Source organism: Lemur catta, chromosome 21, assembly GCF_020740605.2.
Source record: "Lemur catta isolate mLemCat1 chromosome 21, mLemCat1.pri, whole genome shotgun sequence".
NCBI lineage: Eukaryota > Metazoa > Chordata > Mammalia > Primates > Lemuridae > Lemur > Lemur catta.
The window spans coordinates 9,907,554-9,929,187 of record NC_059148.1 but is presented as its reverse complement, the minus strand read 5'-3'; the positions used below and the strand labels follow the sequence as shown (position 1 = coordinate 9,929,187).

At 51.7% G+C, this 21,634-nt stretch overlaps 1 protein-coding gene and 3 gene segments (V, D, J or C); all 4 read right to left on the bottom strand.

The window, feature by feature from the left end:
- The window catches only part of LOC123625663 (immunoglobulin lambda-1 light chain-like), a 995,149-nt gene that overhangs the window by 904,429 nt on the left and 69,086 nt on the right, over nucleotides 1–21,634 (bottom strand). The window lies entirely within an intron of this gene.
- On the bottom strand, nucleotides 12–655 carry LOC123625667. The segment is given in 2 exon segments: nucleotides 12–400; nucleotides 508–655. Coding segments are annotated over 2 exon segments (447 nt in total).
- Nucleotides 5,888–6,635, bottom strand: LOC123625677. The segment is given in 2 exon segments: nucleotides 5,888–6,411; nucleotides 6,531–6,635. Coding segments are annotated over 2 exon segments (381 nt in total).
- LOC123626197 lies at nucleotides 12,721–13,544 on the bottom strand. The segment is given in 2 exon segments: nucleotides 12,721–13,295; nucleotides 13,415–13,544. Coding segments are annotated over 2 exon segments (621 nt in total).

Sequence of the window (21,634 nt, the reverse complement as noted above, 5' to 3'; positions counted from 1 at the left end):
ACAGTCAATCTTTTGCCTGGTGTTTGTCACAGGCACTCATGACAGTGATGACAAGAAAGCAGGGGCAGGTTTTTGTCTCAGTTCCCCCTGTGTGTGCAACACTGTGGAGCATCAAGGCTGCTGTCATAGGACTGGCAGTAATAATCAGCCTTGTCCTCAGCCTGGAGCCCCGTGATGGTCAGGGAGGCCCAGCTGCCAGACTTGGAGCCAGAGAATCGGGCAGGGACCCCCGAGGGTCTCTTGCTATTATCATAGATGAGGAGTTTGGGGGCCGTTCCTGGGAGCTGCTGGTACCAGTGCACGTAACTACCCTTGATGTTGCTGCAGGAGATGGTGACCGTCTGCCCCGGGGCTCCAGACACCGAGGGCGGCTGAGTCAGCACAGACTGGGCCCAGGACCCTGGAAGGGGAGAGACACAGACAGGGTGATTCTGGGTCTGGAGACAAGAGGACAGAGCAGGGCCCCATGGTGTTCCCAGGGCCCTTCCCCTGCCCGAGTCAGGTCACCTGTGCAGTGAGCCAGGAGGGTGAGGAGCAGAGGGGCCCAGGCCATGGTGGAGACTGTCCCGAGTGCTGCCTTCTGTGCCCACAGCTGAAGCAGCTTCCCCAGGTCTGTCCTTCCCCTCTTCATCCCCTGAGAGGGGAGGCTCCCTCCATGCAAATGAGCCCCAGCTTTCTGCCTCCACCCTGGGCCCTGGTCAGGCCCCTGTGCCTGAGGGTGTCAGGGGTGGGCAGGGGCGGGGCTGTGTGGTCCCAGGGGGTGGGGAGGTCACAGCTGTGTCCTGAGCAGAGGGCACCAGGCAGGGCAGGTGGCTGGTCCCAGCTCTGATCACACCACAGCTCTCAGGAGCAGCCCCAGGTGCTCCCTGGTGTCCAGGCCCAGACACACCATCCTGTGACATAGTGACCAGAGTGTCCCAGGGCGAGCCCTGTCTCCCCACTGCCCTGTCCACTGCCCAAGTCTCATATGACCCTGATTTGTGAGCGCCATTAGGAATGACCCTTCAATATACGAGGCTAGAAGAAAATAGGGTTTATACTGAGTGATGAGTGCTGTCAGTCTTCTTAAAAATGACAATATTCTAACCATTTCTCACCAAAAAGAATATACAGTATATATTATTTTGACATAAAAATAATAAAGCTCAGCAGAAAAGATAATTGCAATTACTAAAGTCACAAAAAAGAAACAAAAGGTTGTGTCTGAGTAGAAAACTTGTGGAAGTATTACATGTGCACCAGCCTGGCGTGTGCGTGTGTGTGTGTGTGTGTGTGTCTGTGTGTCTGTGTGTGTGTGTATATGTGTGTGTGTTTGTATGTATGTGTGTGTGTGCTTGTGTGTGTTTGTATGTATGTGTGCGTGTGCGTGTGCGTGTGTATGTGTGTGTGTGTGAGAGTGTGTGTGTGTGTGCGTGTGTGTGTGTGTCTGTGTGTGTGTATGTGTGTGTGCAGGGTGATGTACAGTTATTTTTCCCACATTGTCCACTTTGATTTTCCCCGGGTCAAACCAGGTCCCTAGCTCTTCAGTTCCTCACTCCCTAATGTTCACTTTATTCTCACGTGTTGGGGAAAACCTTCCACAGTGAGGGATTCTCAGATGTTACCAGCCCTTGAGTCCCTCCTGAACTTTCTTCTTAAAATTCCATCGATTGTATTCCTCAGTTCTTTAATTTGTGTTTGGTTTGAGTTTATATATCTTAATTTTCTGATATTTTCTACATTTCCATTTGTTTACAGAGTGGTCATAGTTACTCATGGAAGGGATTTTATGGTTGTTGCTTTACAAACCTCTGTGACATCATTTAGCGTCTGAGCTGTTAATATCACAGTGTTCACGTGTGTTGATTTCATCTCTCATTTAAGTTGTCATTTTTCTGGTTCCTGATAAGACGAGTGACAGTTTTTGTGCCCCAGACACTGCGGTGTTCTATTAGGAGACTCCGGCTCCCATTTAACCCTCTGTTGTCAGGGGACCCTCCTGCCCAGGCGAAGCACAAGGGCCCGGGGTCGCGGCTCAGCTCCCCACTGCCCAGCAGAGCGGGGCCCTGACTCTCGCCGCCCCAGGGCTGCTCACACCTTCCTGGGGAGAGGGGAGCTGATTTGCACAGACGTGTCCCCTTCAAGAGGGGTGGGAGATTAGCTGTCCACTGGACTCTGCTGTGTCTCACTGACACCAGGCAGGGGAGGGGACAGCTGGAGCGCCGGTGACCCTGATCCCTCCTTCTGTCGAGCGTTCTGATCACCGGGGGGATTCTAATCTCCGCTCCTCACTGGCTGTCGAGATCGCCCAAGTCAGGGGTCAGGGTGGGGTCCTGGGGTGCTGACTGGCTGTGGCTGGTCCCATGTCATTCGTGTCATGGCTGGGGGTGGGGGTTCAAGTTCGAGTCTGCACTGGGCCCTGCCAAACTCACACGGGGGGATTGGAGATAACCAGCTCACACCAGCACTGCCTTATCCGGCCTTGTGGATGCTGGTTGGGGGTGAAGGTTCCGCTGGTCACTGAAGCCCACCGACTCTGCCCAAATGGGCCATCGGAGCACGGCCAGCTCCTGCTGGGCAGGGAGGTGTTGACAAAAGTGTTTCTGAGTCACCACAGCCTGGGAGCTGCTGGTACCAGAATAAAATAACATGAAATCAATAGATGCCCACAGCCAGCATCGCTGCTGCTTCTGGGGAAGGAAACGGGGGCCGCCTGGCCCACACGCTGGGTGCTGCCGACGGTCACAGCAGCACAGACTGGGTCCAGCACCCTGACCTTCAGGACAGACAGAGTGAGGGGGTGGGTCAGGGGACGGAGACACACCCAGGATCCCTGGTCCTTCATCCCCACCCTGACACCTGGCCCAAGCCCTTCTAATCCCCGCCAGGTGTCCAGGGGTAGAGAGAGACCCTTCATGTATCCAGTCACCCCCTGAGCTGTCACAGCCCCACCCTGAGCCCTGCCCCTGACCCCTGCCTGGAAAGCTGACCCTGGGAGGGTTGAATCTCGGCAGGGCTGTTCTGTGGCTCCCCAGGGACCAGTGAGGACACAGCTGCTGGCCCAGTGAGCAGGAGACAGAGGGCTCCAGACCTGGGCCAGGTCGGGATCCCAGCTGGGTCCCACAGCACAGGCCTCAGGGACAGGCCACAGTGCCCCCTGCTGCCCAGGACCCAGACACACCCATGTGTCCTGTCTGCTCCACTCTGCACTTTTCCTCCCCCAAATGGATGGAGCTGGGCAGTGTCCCTGCCCCACACACCTTAGTCTCAGGTCTGCACACAGCCTCCTCCCCCTGCCCAGCATCCTGTGCGGTTCACAGGACAGTCCTGGGAGCTCAGCCTCCCTGAAGGGCTGTCCCTGGGGACACAGAGCAGGAAGCCCAGTGGGGACAGGGAGCACCTGCCTGCAGGGCACCAGGAGCTGCTGCCTCTTCCTCCTCCCAGGCAGAGCAGAGCCTGCTCCCCAGATAGCCAGGAGCTGTCCTTGGGCCCAGCGGCTCCCTCTGGGACCCCTCTTCCTCTCAGCCTCTTGCTGACTCCTGGGAGCTGGTGCCGGGAGGGAGATCACTGGGAAGGGAGTGACCCTCACACCTCAGAGGCTCTGGGTGGGACAGCGGGTGGGACAGGGAGGCATGGACAGAGCACACTGAACATGGATGTCATGTGATGTTCTCCAGGGACACTCAGGGACAGGCCCAGGCCCACTTCAGCTCCAGGGCCCGGGTCCTGCCAGGTCTCTTCTATTTCACAGCTCTAGGTCCCATGTTTCCTCCCTCTTAAGCTCACAAAGGACAATGTCTTCTTCATTGTGCACCCCTGTTACCACAGGGGGCCCCATGCCTGTCCTCCAACCTCCTCTGCAGACCACTCCCTGCTCACTGCAGTTTGCTTTTCTGCATAATCCTGGGGTCTCAGCCTCCCTGAGGATGTCTCTGCAGGAAACTCACAATTCAGAGAGCTCAGCCCCGGACAGGACAGCTGGGCCTGGGTCACCCAAGGCTGAGCTTCGCTCTGACTTCCCTTCTACACTTGCCCTAGGCCAAGCCAGAGCCCCTCAGAATGATGAGCCTGTGTGTCCTTAAGTGTCAGACTGCACTGTCACATCCAGTTTCTGAGGATCAGACGTGGAGATGGAGATGTTGTCTTCAAAGACTATTGGAAGTGTGTTCTGATAATCGCAGACGGAAACTGTCTACCCATTAAGCAATGGCCACTCCCACCCCCCAGCCGCTGGGCACCCATGGAGCATGGGGGGATTGGGGACCTGGATGAGGTAGAAGAGCCCAGGGTCCAGGAGCCCATCATGGTGCAGGAAGGAGCAGGGAGCAGAGAGCAGCTCTCCTGGTGGCTCTTGGCAGATGCTGCTAGACCAGGTGACAGCTTTCTGTGGGCTGTGACTTTCATCCCTCTTGTCCCCAGGGAACTGAGGTGCATTCCAGCATCATCCCAACCAAAGCCCCAGAGAGGGGAAAGAATAAGGCTCATGGGATTAAAGTCGGGAAGGGAGGCAGTGCTGGGTCCCAGAGCCACCTCCTCACAGGGAGGTCTCCTCCTGCACCTGCGACCCCAGGGGCTCCCTGGGGACACCCTCTGAGGATACAGAGGACCCGGCTTCCCTAAGGCTTCAGAGCTCAGGGAATGATCCCCAAAGCCTCAGCCAGGTGAAAGGAACATCTCGGGGACCAAACAGAGGGATCCTGGGCTTCTGGGTCTAGCACCGTCTGCTCCCCGAGAGCCCCCACCACACACGGGTGCTCTTACAGCCTCTGGAGAGAAACATTCCCTTCCTGCTGGGATGCCAGTCAGAGAAGGTGCTGTTGTCATTGACATCTTAAAGATTAGCAAGTTAAAAGCATCAGACCTTCTGGGAGCAGAGGTGACATCAGACCTGAGCCGGTGTTGGTCACAGGCAGGGACAGGGGAGAGATGGATTTGATGGCGGCATGGAGGGCAGATCCTTGCCTCACTCCGCCACGGATGGGAGCTTCTGGTGGCATCTGGTTATATTCAGCTGTGACAATGATGATTAGCCTGTCCCTCAGCCTGGAGCCCAGGGGTGTCAAGGAGAATCAGCCTGGGACCCCTGAGGGTCCATCACTCCTGTCCTAGGTCACAAACTCTGGCTTTCTTTCTAGAACCCTCGGTGCCAGTTTCCATGGTCGCCCCAATCTCTCTGCAGCTCCCTGTGTAGTAGAAGGTGACTTTGGGACCTGGGCACATCACAAGCTGCAGGGGGGATGACACCTGCGTATCTTGGTGAGTTTCTGCTCCCTGGCGTCCTTCAGCTCCCACATCACAGCCTGGACCATTGAGAAGCCCCAGTGGGGCAGGACAGGAGAGGACACAAGTCAGTGCCCGTGGGCTCAGGAAAACCCACCTGTGGGGTCCCCGTGTTCCTGAGAGGGATGAGCTGGTGGAAAGTCACGTTCATGGGACCTACTTCCCCCGACTCCTCTGGGGCAGGCTCAGCATTTCCCAGCAGTGGTGGGGTCTGCCCCTCCCCCTCTCACCTCCCACTGGGAGCTTTGATGGTCTCAGGGACACAGCTGCCTCCACAGTTACCCCCTACCTAGACCTGACAGCTGCAGGTTCAAGCAGCAGCAGGGGAGCCAGGCCAGCTCTGTGCCTGGAACCCCTCCCTGACCTGTGTCCTCAGGCAGCATTTTGCATCTCACTTCCTGGTCCCTGTGACACAGGGGGCCCTGGACAGGCCTGAGCACACCTGACTGTTTAGGGAGGCGGAGGTCTCCGCTCTGACCTCTGGAAAATCAGGGTCCATGCTGTATGGGACTGTCCCCATTCTGGGTTGGTCCCCAGGCCCTGAGCAAGATATGAGCTAAAAAACGATCATTTGCCCTTTTTCAAGGAAAAAAATAAAAAAAGCTCCACATGGATAAGGAGGTAACATTTCAGTGTCATCAGGATTTTTATTTTCATTTTTAGTTTTCCTGAGACTTCAGAAACATTGAAGGAATATTAAGGGTAGAAATATTTGAAACCACCAGCTGCTTTCAAATTTGTATACGTTTAACATATTTTAAAATTTGAAAATCGTCACAGAACAAAACTCTGAGCAGGCTGAGGTTTTTGTCCCACTTCCTCATCTGCCTGTGTCACTGTGATTATTACCACTGCCCCAGGTCTGACAGTAATAGTCAGCCTCGTCCTCAGACTGGATGTTGGAGATGGTTAAGTAGCGGTCAGCCCCGGAGCTGGAGCCCGAGAAGCGATCGGGGATCCCGTCCCCCTTGCTGTGGCTTCCAGCACTGTTAAGCCACATCAAGTACCGAGGGGCCTTCCCCGGCTGCTGCTGATGCCACGCAATGGTGTAGCCGCTGTGTCCACTGCTCAGGGTGCAGGTGAGCTTGGCCGAGGCTCCCAGGGAGGCAGACGCAGAGGGCGGCTGAGTCAGCACAGGCTGGGAGAGGGACCCTGGAAACACAGACACACATTATGTCCTGGAGGAAGGACAAGAGGGAAGGACAGGGTGGCATGGGTCTGGGAGGTGGCGTCAGTGAGCTGGGGGTCGGGATGCTGAGGACCGTCCTGACCTGTGCAGTGGAGGAGGAGGGTGAGGAGGAGGAGGGGGGCCCAGGCCATGGTGCAGACGCCCCAGAGCTGTGCTGAGGCTGCCACGCTGCAGGTGTCTCTTATCCACCCTCCAGCCCCAGAGGAGGGAGGGGGCCCTGCATGCAAATGTGCTGCTCCTCCCCTGCCCACCAAGCCCGCCCTGGGCCTGTGTGCAGCCCCAGTGTCTGGGTGTCATTACTGGGAGGGGGGCCTGGGCTGGGCCTGGTGCAAGTCTCCCCAGGGGCCCAGAGAGGACCCACCTGCTGGCACCAATGAGCTCTGAGCAGGGACCAAGGTCAAGTGTCTGGTTTCCCAGCTGAGCCACTCAGAGCCCTCAGTGACAGGCCCACAGCACCCCCTGCTGCCCAGGTCCAGGTGCAGCGTGTCTGTGACCAGATGCCAGGGGGTCCTGACAGAGGCTCCTGCCCCCACCAGGGCCTTGACCACTGCTTGCTCCCTGCACAAGGGCAGAGCCAGTCCCCTCCTCATTGCAGCTCCTACCTTGTCTCGGTCTTTAACTCCCTATTTCAGCCTTCTCAGTGGGAACAGGACACACAACTCTGCCTGTATTAAAAGGGGAGGGGGGTCTCCTATACAAACTGTACGTGAAATAAAATGTACATTTGCAGAGAACAGGGACACTCCAGCCATGAAGCCACTTCCCAGGCTGCTCATGCAGCAGGTTTTTCCCTCCCGATGTGATTCCTCAGGAGGTCACACACAGGGACAGAGTGGCAGTGTCTGGAGGGTAAGTGAGCAGGCTTGGTGACTCACTGGGTTCCCTGGGGAATGAGCACAGACCCAGGGAGGAGAAGGGAAAGGTCCCTGAGCGATGAGAAAATGGAATCAGCTCACTGGGGGCTTCTGCTGAAGTGCAGGATCAGAGAAGTTCAAGAGAAACAGAGGATGTGAGTAAAAATGCAGAAGAAAAGATATTTTAAAACTCCAGGGCTTTTCTTATACAAATACTTTAGTAATTAGTTGAGGAGCTCACAGGAGAGAAGGGAAATGGAATGAAGGAGAGAGACTGGAGGGTTCAGAAGGGAAGTTGTGAATCATTGATGGGAAGGGGAGGGTGAGGACGGTCCACACTGTAGAAGGGACTGGACGAGAAGCCAGTGGGGACATTGGGCACGGGCCAGAGGGCAGGCAGGACAAGGGAGGTTTGAGGTGTGTTGTTTTTATTTCTATTTTGTTTCCTGAATAAAGTGGAGCCTCTCCCAGCTCCTCAGCTGCCCTCTCTGGTCCTCTCCCTGCCTGGACTCAGGCTCCTTCTTTGATCAAAACTCTTTAGTTCTCTGTGTCAGAGGTTTCTTATAAGTTTCTACTTGCCAGTGGTTCTGCTTCTTATTTTCCACCATCCTTATACACTTGGTGATATCAAAGCATGCGTGCTGATGTTGGGGCTGGGTCCCCAAGAGAGCTTGGGCAGCTTTGCCCCCGAGGAAGGAAAGTGAGAACCAGGTGGGTATCCAGGAGTGTTTGGTGTTTATATCATAAATTAATGTCCTGGGGACATGGCCAGACTTTTGCTGGATCCCGTGTGAACAGTGACCACTGGTGACTGCACCAGCATTGGAGCCACAGGAAAGAGTGACTATCCCTCTGGGAGACATTACAGAAGCGTTCCTGAGTCACCAGAGACTGAGAACAGAACCCTGGAACCCGAATCAGATACATGTTAGGACTGTGAAGGAGGACAGGGGACCCTTCAAAGGCTGCTCTCTGAAACCTGTTTGTACCTGGGCAGAGAGTGAGGAGCGAGAGGAGTCCAGGCCATGGTGTGGCCTTGCCAAAGGTGCTCTAGACCCACAGCCGTTTTTGGTCTCTGGGCTGGTTCTTGTGTCTCCCCCTGAGCTCCCTGGGAGAAGGGTGTGTTTGCGTCATGCTTCATGCAAATGTCAGCCCTTCGCCAACACCACCAGCACCATGGGGTTCTGTGTCTTTGGCCCCGGGCGGGGGGACAACTGTGTTGTCAGGACTGTTGGGCTGGTGCAAGGTCTGAGTTTGTCCCTTGGGAGGAAGCACCTGCTGTCACCTCTGACTGAGTCCAATGACCACAGGCCCAGGGACCAGGAAATCTGAACCATTTACTGTTTCAGGCCTGGCTCAGCTCTGGGGAGATCCACAGCGCCCCCTGCTGGGCTGTGGTAACTGTGGCTTCTACTTTCTCTAGTGTAAATGTCTTGTCCAATGCCCGAATTTCAGTTTCATTCTCACTTTTTCTTGAGTCTCTCCAGAGAGATGTTTTTTTAATTTCATTTACAATTTTTTGTCTTATAATTTATATTTAGTTTGTTTTTATGGCTACTATTTTTTCCTGTGACTTTGTCCTTTCTCATTTGTTTCAAGAATATCAGAAATAGCTCATGAGAGGAATCGTACGGTTGCTGACTTAGGTACGTGAGCCATATAATTTCATCACCTAGATCATATCAGTGCCAGTGTCTGTGCATTGTCTTTTCCTCACTCAAGTTGTAATTTTCCTGGATCTTGATATGACAAGTGATTTTTTACTGTGTTCAAGACATTTTGGATATTATATCATGAGACTCTCTAGAGGTTTTGTCAATACATCTGAAATAGCAGCTACTTTTGGTTTACTGGTTTTCTATGTTAATTTTCCTTTGGTCATTCTAAGGAGAAACGGGACACATTCCCCTTTGTAAGCATTTAGTTTCAGATTTTGCCATCAGTCAAACGATATTGGAAATGAGTCCCCTGCAGTCTACTTTCCATCTGCCGAAATGGTCCTAAAACCTCACATCTCTCTCATCCCGAATCTTCGTCTTTGAAGCTGGTCAAATGTGTCCCAGTGCTGCTTATGACTTGAACAAGGGGAAATACACTTTTGATCTGAAGTGACATCTGTCACCAAATCAGCTCCCCACACCCTTAGTGACCTGCATCCTGCATTTCTTCTCTGGAAACTTCAAGGCTGAAGGATGAGCTGTGTGAGGTCTCAGCATCCTGCCCTAGTGATCTAATTTCCCCTAACCTAACCCCAGCCCTGTGAACATTGTGTTTCCTGCACAGGTGAAATGACACCACATCTACCTTGTGGGTGACTAGAGGGTCCTCCTCCCTCCAGCAGTGAGATCCCTGGGAAACCTCAAAGTCCATGGCTGGGAGTGCGAAGGGGCAGGGTTTCCCACTGGCATAGTCCTATAAACAGTGTCTAGTAGCAACAGTGTGGGGACCAGGGCTGCGGGTGTGACACACATAGTGGCGCTGCCAGGCTGGGCTGCCGACCGTCCTTCACTCTAAGTGACTGCCCCAAACCAGCGGGAGCTTCAGTGGAACTGCCCGTTCAGAGGAGAAACAGCATCATCATTAAAGGAAGAGACTCCTCCCAACTCCACATACAGCAAAGTAGGACACGATGCGTCGCATAACCAGAAATTTTTAAAAAATGTGCTGTGTTTGCATGATTTGGTGTGAACATCATGGAATATGTAAAAACACTTCATCTTTAAACTCCCCTATGGGACAGAAGGGACAGGGACACGTGTGTATCTTTGTTGTAATGGACTCTATTTTTATCTCACCCACCCATAAATTTACATGCAATTACTGATCCTGTGTCTGTGTCTACCTTTCTGTTTCTTCACCTGGGCTTGTTGCTTAATTCCTCCTTTCTCACTTTTCATTTTTCATGAATCAAGCATTTCCACTGAATCATTTCACACTCACTAGCTAGGTACTTTTACATCCGACTATTTCAGTAGGGACCTTAGATATAGCCAATTGCAACCTTGTCTCCTTAGGGCCCACATTAATTTAATATTTTGTCTAATTTTCCTACAACAGAGAATATTTAAAAAGTTACACAATCCCCATCCTTTTTTATGATTAATATCACTAGATGTTGTGCATGTCCACATGTATTAATTATGAAAACTATTGAAACTATTGCTGTTGCTGGCAGTGCTGGTGATTCTGACTTCAGCATAACTGTGTATTCAACTCATTTCCCTGTCCCTGTGCTGTGACCCTGCAGGATTCTCAAGGGAGCCTCTGGCTGGCTTTTATCACGTCAGCACCAAAAATTGTGGAAATTCCTTCCATCTGGATTCCAGAGGTTTCTCCTCATCTCTTTTGTCCCTGCCACACGTGGGCTGGAATTCAGCATCTGTTTTCACAAGGACCTTGTGGTGATTTGAAACCCTCATTGTCCAGTTTGTTTTTACACCTACAGGGAATTGCATTACCCTCAAATGTCTTTTAGTTTCCTTGGGCATAATCTAGTGTCTTTTCCTTGATTAGTGTATTCTACAGTCTGCACCTTCTTCCTGCCTGATTTTCGGTGATGTCCCAGCCATCCATTCGAGGGAATGTTCCTGCCCCACTTGTGGACAATCATGGGAACCTGCAGACTTCAGGGAGCGGCGTTAGGTAAAGCCAAGAGCAGGGACATGTGTGAATTTCCTCTTTGACTGAACAAAACTCACCACCTTTTCCCTGGACCACATGGTGACCACACTCACTCCTAGCCACATGCCCGTCCTGACACATGGGCACAAGCACAGATTAAGGACACACGCCCAGACGTGTGAGATGACCAAGAACATTTTCCACCTGATCTGCTTTCCTTTCTGGCAAAGATGAGGTTGGGATATTTTAGGCAATAGCTAAATATTATTAGGACTGGCTGGATAGAAATTTCTACATCCAGTGAGTGGCCTCTAAACCTTGGCTCTGGAGGGAGAAATGACTGCAGGAATGTCCCCTTAGCCTGATATTGGTCACTGGAGGTTAAAGAGAGTCTACCGTTCCGGATGGAGGATCGGACAGGAGACTTGTGCCTCATTGCCCTGTGGGGCAGGTGTCCTGGGTTAGCACTGGGCTCCTCCCACATCCTGAGCATAATCATCGCCCTCATCCTCAGACGGACACAGAGCATCGCAGGGGCCCCTGTGGCGAGGACAGAAGCAAGAGATACTATGTGGGACCCTGCAAGATGGGAACCACCGAGTATCATGACCTGGGCCTTCTCCTGGGAGCTGGTGGGGCCAGAACATCGTGTTCCCCAACTCTGCAGCTCACTCCAGTGCAGGAGGGGGTGATGTTACTCCCAGATGACAGGCCGCTGAGTGAGCACAGCACCTGCAGGAGGTGGCACCAGCAGAGAGAGGTGCAGAGACCTGCGAGCACAGCACAGCGCCCCCTTGTGGTGGGCAGAGCTGGGAGGGAAGCCTGCAGGGCCTCAGGAGCCTGGGCCTGGGTCATGTTCCAGGACAGTGAGGAAGAGGGTCCCAGGACCGCATGGGGATAGCCCATTGCCCTGTCTCTTAGGATACAAAAGACAGAGATCTCTTTCCCTGCTCCATTCACAGAGCAAAGTCAGAGGCACTTCATGGAAATTGGCATCATTCTGTTGCCTTTCTGGCCTTTCCTGGTTCCTGCTGTGTGGAACATTCTATGGCAGTTGTTGGGGGACGGAGAAGGCTTTGCCCTGGGTCCTACAAAACTCCTGAAAGGTCTGAATCCCGAGAACCCCCAGCATGCATCACACCCGAATCTGTACCCCCACAAGACCAGACCGGCAGCACCAATGTGGGGAGGGACCTACCCACACATTCTAGAACAGACCACGGCAGCTAGTGGAGGGGATGCACTTTGTGAGAAAGGTCTTGTGTTGCCTGTCCAGGGAGTATGGATGCAGGTTCCACTTCCCACTCTTGGAAATACTGTCAGGAATCCTGAAATTCTGAGGGCGTCCTCTCCTGTAAGGAATCTTGTGGGTGATTCTCTTCAAACAGGTTGAAGGTCATGCATTGCTTCACTGGGGTGAGGGGAGAGTCCAGGCCACATCCCCTCAGGTGCACACTACAGGTGACAGCACAGCCTCAGGCCAGCAGAGCCCAGCCTTGGTCCCCTGCTCCCACACTCTGGCCATCGGCCTCAGAGCAGGGATTCCTGCACCTGGTCTGGGCCTCTGCCCAGATCACCTTGTCTGGTTCCCCTAACTTCCTGCCAGCTGCCTACGCCTCCCCTTCCTCACACACCAGCAGGTCACGTGCACCCGGGACAGCATCTCCCAGGACTACAACCCCACTTACATCTTTCCTTAAACGTTCTACACTGAGCCAGCCACGGCCTCAGTGAAATATGTTTGGTCTCTTCCAAAGTCTCCGTGGAGAGATTTTTATCTTAAACAAGGAATTTACCCTACACAACATGCACAGGTTGACGAAATTTGAGCAGTGGGTCAATGGAAAAGTTGAATTCAACAGCAGGATATAACATTGTCAGATTTATTTGTCCAAGAAAAATCAGGTATTGGTGGAAGATCTGACAACAGAAGCCACCACCTGAGGTAGACTTTGTCAGAGCCACAAGCAAAGGGTGACAGCACAAGGCAAGAAGAACAGGGACAGGTTTTTGTCTCACTTCCCCGTGTGTCTCGATCACTGTGTAAGTCTTAGCGCTGCCATCCCATATATTACAGTAATAGTCGGCCTCGTCCTCAGGCTGCAGCCCAGAGATGTGCAGGATCCCTGCGTTGGCCGAGGCATCTTTGGAGCCAGAGAAGCGGCTGGGGACCCCGGAGCCCTGGTGCTTACTTGACTCTGAGTAGTAGCTCAGGAGGTACCGGGGAGGGCTCCCTGGCTTCTGGTGGCACCAGCGTATGCTGTAGCTACCAACACTGAAGCCACTGCTCAGGGTGCAGGTGAGTCTGGCCGACGATCCCAGGGATGCAGAGAGGGAGGGCGGCTGAGTCAGCACAGGCTGGGACAGGGAACCTGCAAACACAGACACTCATGGGAGCTGGGGCAGGGACCAGGACTTGGCTGCTTGGAGGTATGAGCCAGAGGAGGATGACGCAGGCTCAGGAGCTGCCCCTGGACCACGATGCCCCTACCTGTGCAGTGAGAGAGGAGTACGAGGAGGAGGGGGGTCCAGGCCATGGTGGACTCAGACCTCTTGAACCCGAGTGCTGGGCTGGGCTGCCCAGGCCTTTTTAAAGTTCTCCATTTGCCTGCAGGGGCTGTTCATGCAAATTTGTCTGACTCCCTGGAGACCTCTCGTCCACTGGGCACCACTGGAGATCCGACCTTGGCTTTTAGACACAGGGTCTGATGGGTGAGACAATGAGCTTGCCCACTGGGAGGGAGCAGGGAGGGAGCAGCTGCCAGGATCCTCCACAGACCTGTGAGCAGGAGACTCTGCCCAGCCCAGGGAGGACACAGCTGCTGAGTCCCCATCAGCAACACAGGCAGCAAAGCCCCAGTGCTGGGGCGGTTGGGGGGCCGCACAGCCATGGGTGCCCCCTGTTCAAACACTTGGGAGACTCACAGCGCCCCCTGCTGCTCACCTGCCAGACCGCAGTCTCTCAGTGGGTTTCCTGTCTGAGCATTGGCCTGAGAGCCTGGTGGTCCCACAGCCTCTGTGCCTCTGGCTCTGCCCCACGGTACTGACGTGAATAAACAATATATTCTCAGGAGGCTTTTCTGGACGTCTAGAAGGAGGTTGATAAATACGATGACCCTCCAGTGTGAGGAGGCTGCAGGGAGGGGAAGACGCAGAGGGCTCTGGGGCAAAGCCCTGAGCAGCTCCTTCCACAGGGGCCAGGGAAGGAGGTGACAGTGCCCTGGGTGTGAGTCACAGTGGGGTCCTGCTGGGGACAAACAAAGGACACAACATTCCTAGAGCAGGTGCAGGTTGTCAGAAGGTGGAGCAGAGTGTGCAAATAATCAGACAGCAGAGTGTGGACACTGAGGGTGGTGAAGTGTCCCACATTTCTGGGGTCCGTCCTGGACGCCTTTACACTCGGGCCACAGCATGTGTGCATGTTGCTGCCTCTCCTGCTACAGGTGAGGCTGCCCCTGAGACCCCAGCACCGTGGACGGGTGGGTCAGCACAGCCAGGGCACTGGACCCTGAGAGACCAGTGTGATGCCTGCTCACCATGGCCCAGAGGGGAACCCTCCCATTCATTCCAGAAACACCATGAAAACACTAGGACTAGGCAGCAGTGTGCCAGGCATGGGGGATGGAAATGGACACCATGGAAGGCCATTGCTGTGAATCCAGGGACAGAGGGAACAGAAGGGGTGGAGCTGTCCCTAGGGCCACACCAGGTCTGTTAGCTGAGACACAGATTTGCCTCTTCATGTCCTCCCCGTCCCCTGCACACCCATGAAGTGAGACATCACCGAAGTCCTTCTGGAGGGGTTTCGGATGTCCCAGGCTGTCTCTTCCTTCACCTTTTTTTTTTTTTTTTGAGTTGTTTTCTTTTTTGTCTTTTTTTGCTGTCCCAGTTTGAAGAGGGTCTTAAGTGCCACATTCATTGAAGAGCTCTAAAGTGTCACAGTTTCTTCTTCGTGTGGATGTTTCCATCGAAAGTCAGGACTTGAGTCTCTTGCCCTGAAGCAGAGCAGAAGAGATTTTCTCCTCAGCTGTAGTGTGGGAAGGTCACTCCGCAGCTCACTGCATTAGAGCAGGTGCTCTCTCTCTCTCTCTCTCTCTCTCTCTCTCTCTCTCTCTCTATATATATATATATATATATATATATATATAAAATACAATCTTCTCTCCATGTGATGACCATCTTATTGAAACAGCATCTCTCTCTTTCATTTAAGGGACAGGGGTGACCCCAGGTGGTCCTCACTGTTGAGAGGAATGGGGAGGGGGGTGTCCACATGCGTCTTCACCTCTGACAACACAGAGGGGACAGCAAAGATGATAAGCAGGATCAGGTCCCTCATTTGGGGGATTCAATTTTGAGACCTCCAGGTGTGGAGGGCCCAGGCCCTTTGATCGATGCACAGAGACTTGCCCCAGGGAGCTGGAGGAGGCAGAACAGATGAGCGACTCGCCAGTCCTGCTTCTGCCCTGCGCTGCCACTCCTCCCTCTTTACCTGTCACTTACTACTAAATTACTCCAAAGGGCGGCAGGTTAAAACAAATGTGCATTTTCTTTGTAGGATTGGGAGTGACATGAGGCTCTCAGTGACTAGAGGCCTATCCTGAAAATGACAGAGCTAATAATGAGTGTGAGGCCTTACTCCACTCACCCATGTGTGCTGTAGCTGAGCGGGGGTCACCAGTCTGTGTCTAGAGACACCAGTGTGAAGAGTGGACATCTGAATCCCGACAGAGAGCAGGACCCTCTGACAGGTCCACCCATCATGTGGGGGCCTGGACCACCCCCTGCACAAGGAAGGAGAAGGATGGAAGATGGTGGATGGCAGTTACCTTCGGGTTTCCAGGAAAAGAGGGGAGTAGCAAGTGGTTGGCAGAATATGCTGATACGCTCCTCTGCAGCGACTTTGCTGTCTCCAGTGGCTACTGGCTCCCTCAGCACCGGACCCTTAGCGGGGACAGCACAGAGCTTACAAGTGTCCCTGTTCTGTGACCATCACAGAAAGCCTCCCATGTCCAGTTTGTTTTCCCCTTTTCGTTCTTCAGACCCCCAGGGAAAAGCAAGAGGCAGGGAGGGCTGTGGCCCGCAGCGACCCCACCCTGAGCCCCCACCCCAATAGGTGACAGTGCCGAGGCCCACTGCCCAGTCGGCCACTGTGAAGACACGGTGTCCCCCAACCCAATAGGTGACAGTGCCGAGGCCCCACGGCCCAGTCGGCCACTGTGAAGACACAGTGTCCCCCACCCCAATAAAGCAGCTGGGGGGGCCCGGGGAGAGGGATTCCATTTTCTCTCCCTCCGCGGGGCTGACAGCTGGGACGGCGGCTTCCCGGGGACAGACCGCGTTCCGGGGGGCGACACGTCTGGGCCGTGCGCGTTTCCGGGAGGGAGGCCGGGCGGGCGCGGTCACGCGGGCGGGGGACGCGGAGGCGGAGCCGGAGCCGCAGACGCGGCCGCACGGGGGACCTGCTGCCCGGGCTCCCTGCGGGCGGCTGCGGGCGCCTGGCGGGCGGCCGGGCGGCGGCGCTGCGGGCCGGGGCTGGAGGCCCTGCGGTGCGACCCGGCTGGGCGGCGACACGGCGGCCAGCGGCCCCTGGGGCGGGGGCAAGCCGCGAGCTGGGGGGCTGTGGCCGCCCCGACGGCGGCATCCGCCCCTCCCGGCTGGTGGCGGCCAAACCGCCCGGCAGGAGTCCCAGCAGCGGCGGGGCCGTCACGCGGGGCCCTGGGAGGAGGACCTGAAGCCGCTGGGGGGTCCCGGCTGTGCCCGCCGCTGTGGCTCGGCCCGGTTCGCTCCCTGGCTGGGCCGGAGCTTTGGGGGCGGCTGCACCCCCTCGGGCGAGACCTCTTGGGACGACTCTTCTTCCCAGGGCACCCCAGATGCCCGCCTGTCTCTCGCTGCCCCCTAATTCTGGGTTTGCCCGTGGCCCCCCCTTGCTTCTTTGCCTGTGTGATAGGACGGGTGCGAGAGGGGAGGGGCAGTATTAGTGCTGAGACCCCCAAGGCAGAGGTGCCCGTCAGTGGGGGACGACGGGATGCCTAGTGGAGCGGGGCTGGGGGATTCAGCTGTGCTCTTGCCACCCCCACCCCCTTGTGGTGACACAACCCAAGAAAGCGGCCGGTGGCCTGAGATCTGGACGCCCAGAGAAAGGCGGTCACCGGTCGCCTCCGGGAGCTGCGGGAAGTGGGGTGAATGTACAGAGGACACACCCCCTTTTACTCTGCGGGACCACAGCCCTGGGACACTCCGGAAAGCCCTTCAGGGACAGCCTTTGCCATACTGGGACGTGGTCATCAGACAAGGCTCTAGCAGTTTGTTTTAAAAGCACACGTGTCTTTGGTGCTGAGAAAAAAAGGAGAAAGGGGGAAAATTTGACTTGAAATGTATGTTACTAAGTAGAAATGGCAGACAAGGGGCAAGTACCCCGGCTAATGTATGAAATAAAAAGCCTAGGCCTCTAATGTAGCAATACTGCCACAATGGACCATATTTGGTATATTTATTAAAGTCTTTGCAAAGTATATAAATCCAAGAAGAAAAACCCTGCTTTTGGTCTTCTTCCCCACTTCTTCCTTTTTTTTTTTTTTGTTTTTTTAAATTGATGATCCCATTTTCCCACCCACCAACTTTAGGAAAAGGAGTCACCAAGGCTAACATGAAAAATATGCCTAGAAAAATCTCCACTGGAAATCCCTAATTGTTGGCGCTGTGGACCAGAAGGCTTTGGAATTAATTGCATCAAGCTGTAATCTCGTTTAATCCTGTGCAAGAGAAGGCAGCCTGTTCTAAACATCTGATATCCTGTGTAATCTTCAGCAAAGTTATTCTGTACAGGCATCAGAACGAAATTGTAAATCATCTTTGCTTAAATGAAATTGTGAATCTATTGTCAACATTAAACATCTTGCTGCTTTGATGGGTCAATTGAAGAGGGACCCGGGGCATTCACCGGTCGGGAGGAGGTCTGGGTGCAGATTCTCTATTTCCTAAGTGTGTGAAGGTAGCAGCTTATAGAAGCCACTCTGCCATTTAAAGAATAAATGAACAGTTTGAACAGGAGGTTGGGGTGGTTGAATTTATGTTAGTGAAATTGTGGGTGAGGCAGGGAAAGTAATGTCAGAAAAAAGTACCTTGTTTCTGTTTTGAGAAAGGGGCATGTCCTTTGCTTGTACTCATAATTTTGCAAGGTCCAGCTTTTAGAATTTGTCAAATGCCATATGTGCATAACTATGTTCTTCATACAGTTTTATCGGTATCAAAGCCTCCTAGAACAATTTACAAAGTGTAAAATAGTATACTCAGTTGGCATGTTCATAGTGTGGGACTGGGGGTGGGGAGCTTGGAATTCCAGGCCCTGGTGTCCTGTGGTTAACTTCCTGTGTGTTTTTAACTTCCCTGGGCCTCATGGGTAAAAATGATTCTTTCTGTGTGGTGTTGTCAGTTTTCAAAGTGCTTTCCCCTAGTTCAGTATGTGAAAGGCCAGGGTGGTATTAGACAGCCTCCGAGGTCCTTTCTAGTGCTGGCATTTTGAAGCTCTGGCTAACTTTTTCAAGGCCTCAAGAAAATGTGTGGCATCTCAATTAGGATTAACTCTTGGCCCCCTGAACTAGAGTGCCCCTAATAAAAAAACTTAAAATGTAGAGAAAATCAGTAAGTCTCTAGAAATCAAACTGTAAGGTTTTTGGATGGTCGGCATCAGAGAAAGAAAGATGAACAGAGTTGAAAGGGGTAAGCAATGAGGCTTTATTTGAGCACTCCTGGGTGAGGGTAGTGGGTCCCAAGAGAGGGGCCCGAGAAGTCGTGTGGCCCAGATGTTTTATGTGGGCTTATATATGTTTTAGAGCTGGGGGATGGGCTTTTTTGGCACGAAGAGTTAGGAATTTTCCGTTATGGTTTTAGGGTGGGTTTTGAAAAGTAGGAGGGGCAGGTGGTACGTATATATTCCAGGAATGGAGACCCTTATCAGGGTAACCGTCCAGGTGTGGCTATTCTTTAACTTAGCTGGGCCTTGCAGGCATTGTTTTCAGCAGGTCTTGTGGGGTTCTTCTTTACTTCATTAGGGAAGGGAGGGGTGCCCGCCACCAGCCTTACACAAACTACCTTGTGTGCCCACTCTGAGTGGAGAAATCTCTGAGAGGTAAATATTTGTCTATTGCTAGGTAATGCTGTTTGGGATAAGAAAGCTTTGAAGTAAAACTCCTGAACTGTAGAATACAGTTTTGCCATTGCCAGGCAGTGAAATAGTTTTTGTTGATGTTGTTGTCATTACAATTTTATTGGATTAGTTTCTTACTGATTTGAACTTGTGTTATTTATATTGTAGGATTGATAAGGGGATTAATGTTGTTTGCTATATTGCTAGGGTAAAAATAGTGTGGTGTATGAATCATGTGAATTGGACATAAAAGAAAGTAGCCAAGTGCTCCTGTGAGTCTGCACCCTGGCTGCCATGTCTGCAGTGTCATGGTAACTCAGTTTTGTATCAGAGCATTCTCTTTTGTTGTGGTGGTGGGTTTTTTGATGCAAAATAGATCTCAAGTTTATTTGTTAAAATGCAAATGGAAGATGAAGGATGGAATAATCTTATGCCCTGAAGCCTCATGGCTTTCTAACTTTGTAGAAATGTAAACAATTGGAGAAAATACTTTTAGTTGATAAAGCATGTACAGAATAGGTTAACAGTCTTCAAGCTGGGCTAAAGTTTTTACTTGTAGTTACTCTTTCATTAGTTACATTGCTTTATTTTTAAATCTTATCTTTATCCCCACTGATTGACCAACCACTTGTCTTGTAAATACAGGATTTCTAGTCAAACATTTTATGTCTACTGTCTCATGACCTTGCAAAGGCTAATAAACCTATTATAGTTTACTTGTGTCATAATGGATATAACAGTTAGCAAATGTGAAAGTTTTATTAATCAGGGTCCGTGACACTCACAAATTAGAATTTTAGATGAAATAAAACTGATTTGAAAGGATTTTGACACCAGAAACATGCCTTATTAGTCAAAAAAAGATTTTATTTGAAATTCTAAAAATATATACCAAATAAATCAGCAATTTCTGTCCTCCTTGGATCCAAAGTGTCACAACCTCAGAGGCAACCCTCTTCAATGGTTCCCATTTTTTAGTTTTTTAAAAAAATTCAGGATAAGATAGAATGGTTTCATTTAACAGTCTGTGCTATTATTGGATTAAATTTTTCCTATTTATTGCCATCTTAGCTTGCCTTTATTGGGAGGTGTAGCCCTTGGAGTATGTTTTCCTTACTTTGTTTCCTGAAAAAGATGGTATGGTTTAGGTTGTAGCTCCCGGGCAGATAGTAGTTTTGCCACATGGTATGCAATAAGTATACTGCATGCAATATGATTATTTATCAAATGTAAGAACATAATCTGGAATACTGCCAGAGGTTCTAACTGAACCTTGCTCCTTGACAATCTTCCAGACACAGGAACCAGAGTGGTCGATGTATAGTGAACATCTGGCCGTTTCATTCCTTTGCTTAGAACTCCTCAGAAGCTCCCCATAACCTTTAGTCACCTAGGGGACTTGTTCAAATGCAGATGCGTGAACCTTAGCTACCAAGGTTCAGATTCAGTTTGTGGAGAATTCCCAGACTTTGCTTTTCTGAACCACATCCTGGACATTTCTGACTCTGGCTGAATTCCAGGGATCTGCAGTTGTCACCCGTCTCCCCAGCTGTGCAGGTGGTACCAGATCACATTTTGAGAAACACTGTCATAGGCTAAGGTTCATGATCCTCAGTATGTCAAATAAGTCCCTTCATGAATGGGGGCTCCTCTCTGCCTCTTGAGCTTCATTTCTGATCACTTCTTGTCTTGAACTTGATATTCTGGGAATTTCAAATTCCTTTATTTCCATTAGATGTTATGCTGATTTAATTTGATTATTTATGGGTTAGTGCATTAAAATGGTTCAAAATGTAAAAGAGAATATTATACAATCAAAAGTCTTTCTCTTATTCCTGTCACCTGTCATTCAGTTTTTGGCCCTGGAAGTAACTAATGTTATCAGTTTCTTGTGTTTCATTCCAGAAGTAATCAATACATACAAATCAACACAGTGAAATAGTCTTTGTTCCCCATCCTTTTTTATTTAATTATAATATACTGTGTAAGCTATTTTGCATCTTTTTTTTTTAGCAAACATTATTTGTGGAGATTGCCATAAAGAGTATTGTCATTCTTTTTTTTTGATAGTATGTACATTATTCCATTGTGTGCCTTAATTTAATACCTGCTGCTATTAAATACATTCTGAAACGAACGTTTCCGTGAATATTTACGGGTTTTCTCCCTGCTCCTGCCTCTGCCAGGGCCATTGCACGGGGTTCCCGCTCACTGCCTGTGAGGGCGTCATCGCTGCTCCGCCGGCTCCGCTTCCCTGTGCCCGGGGCCAGGAGCCACTAGGTGGCGCTGCGGGCTCTACTTATAATATTATTGTATAATAAAAACGATGATTTAATATGCAGTTGTCCCTCAGTATCCAGATTGGTTCCAGGAACTCCTACGCATGCCAAAATCCCTGGATGCTCAAGTCCCTGATATAAAATGGTGCAGTATTTGCATATAACCCATGCACATCCACCCATATACTTTAAACCATCTTATTACTTCCAATCTCCAGCACGATGTAAACAGTGTGTGAACAGTTGTTATACTGTATTGTTTAGAAAATTCTGACAAGGCAAA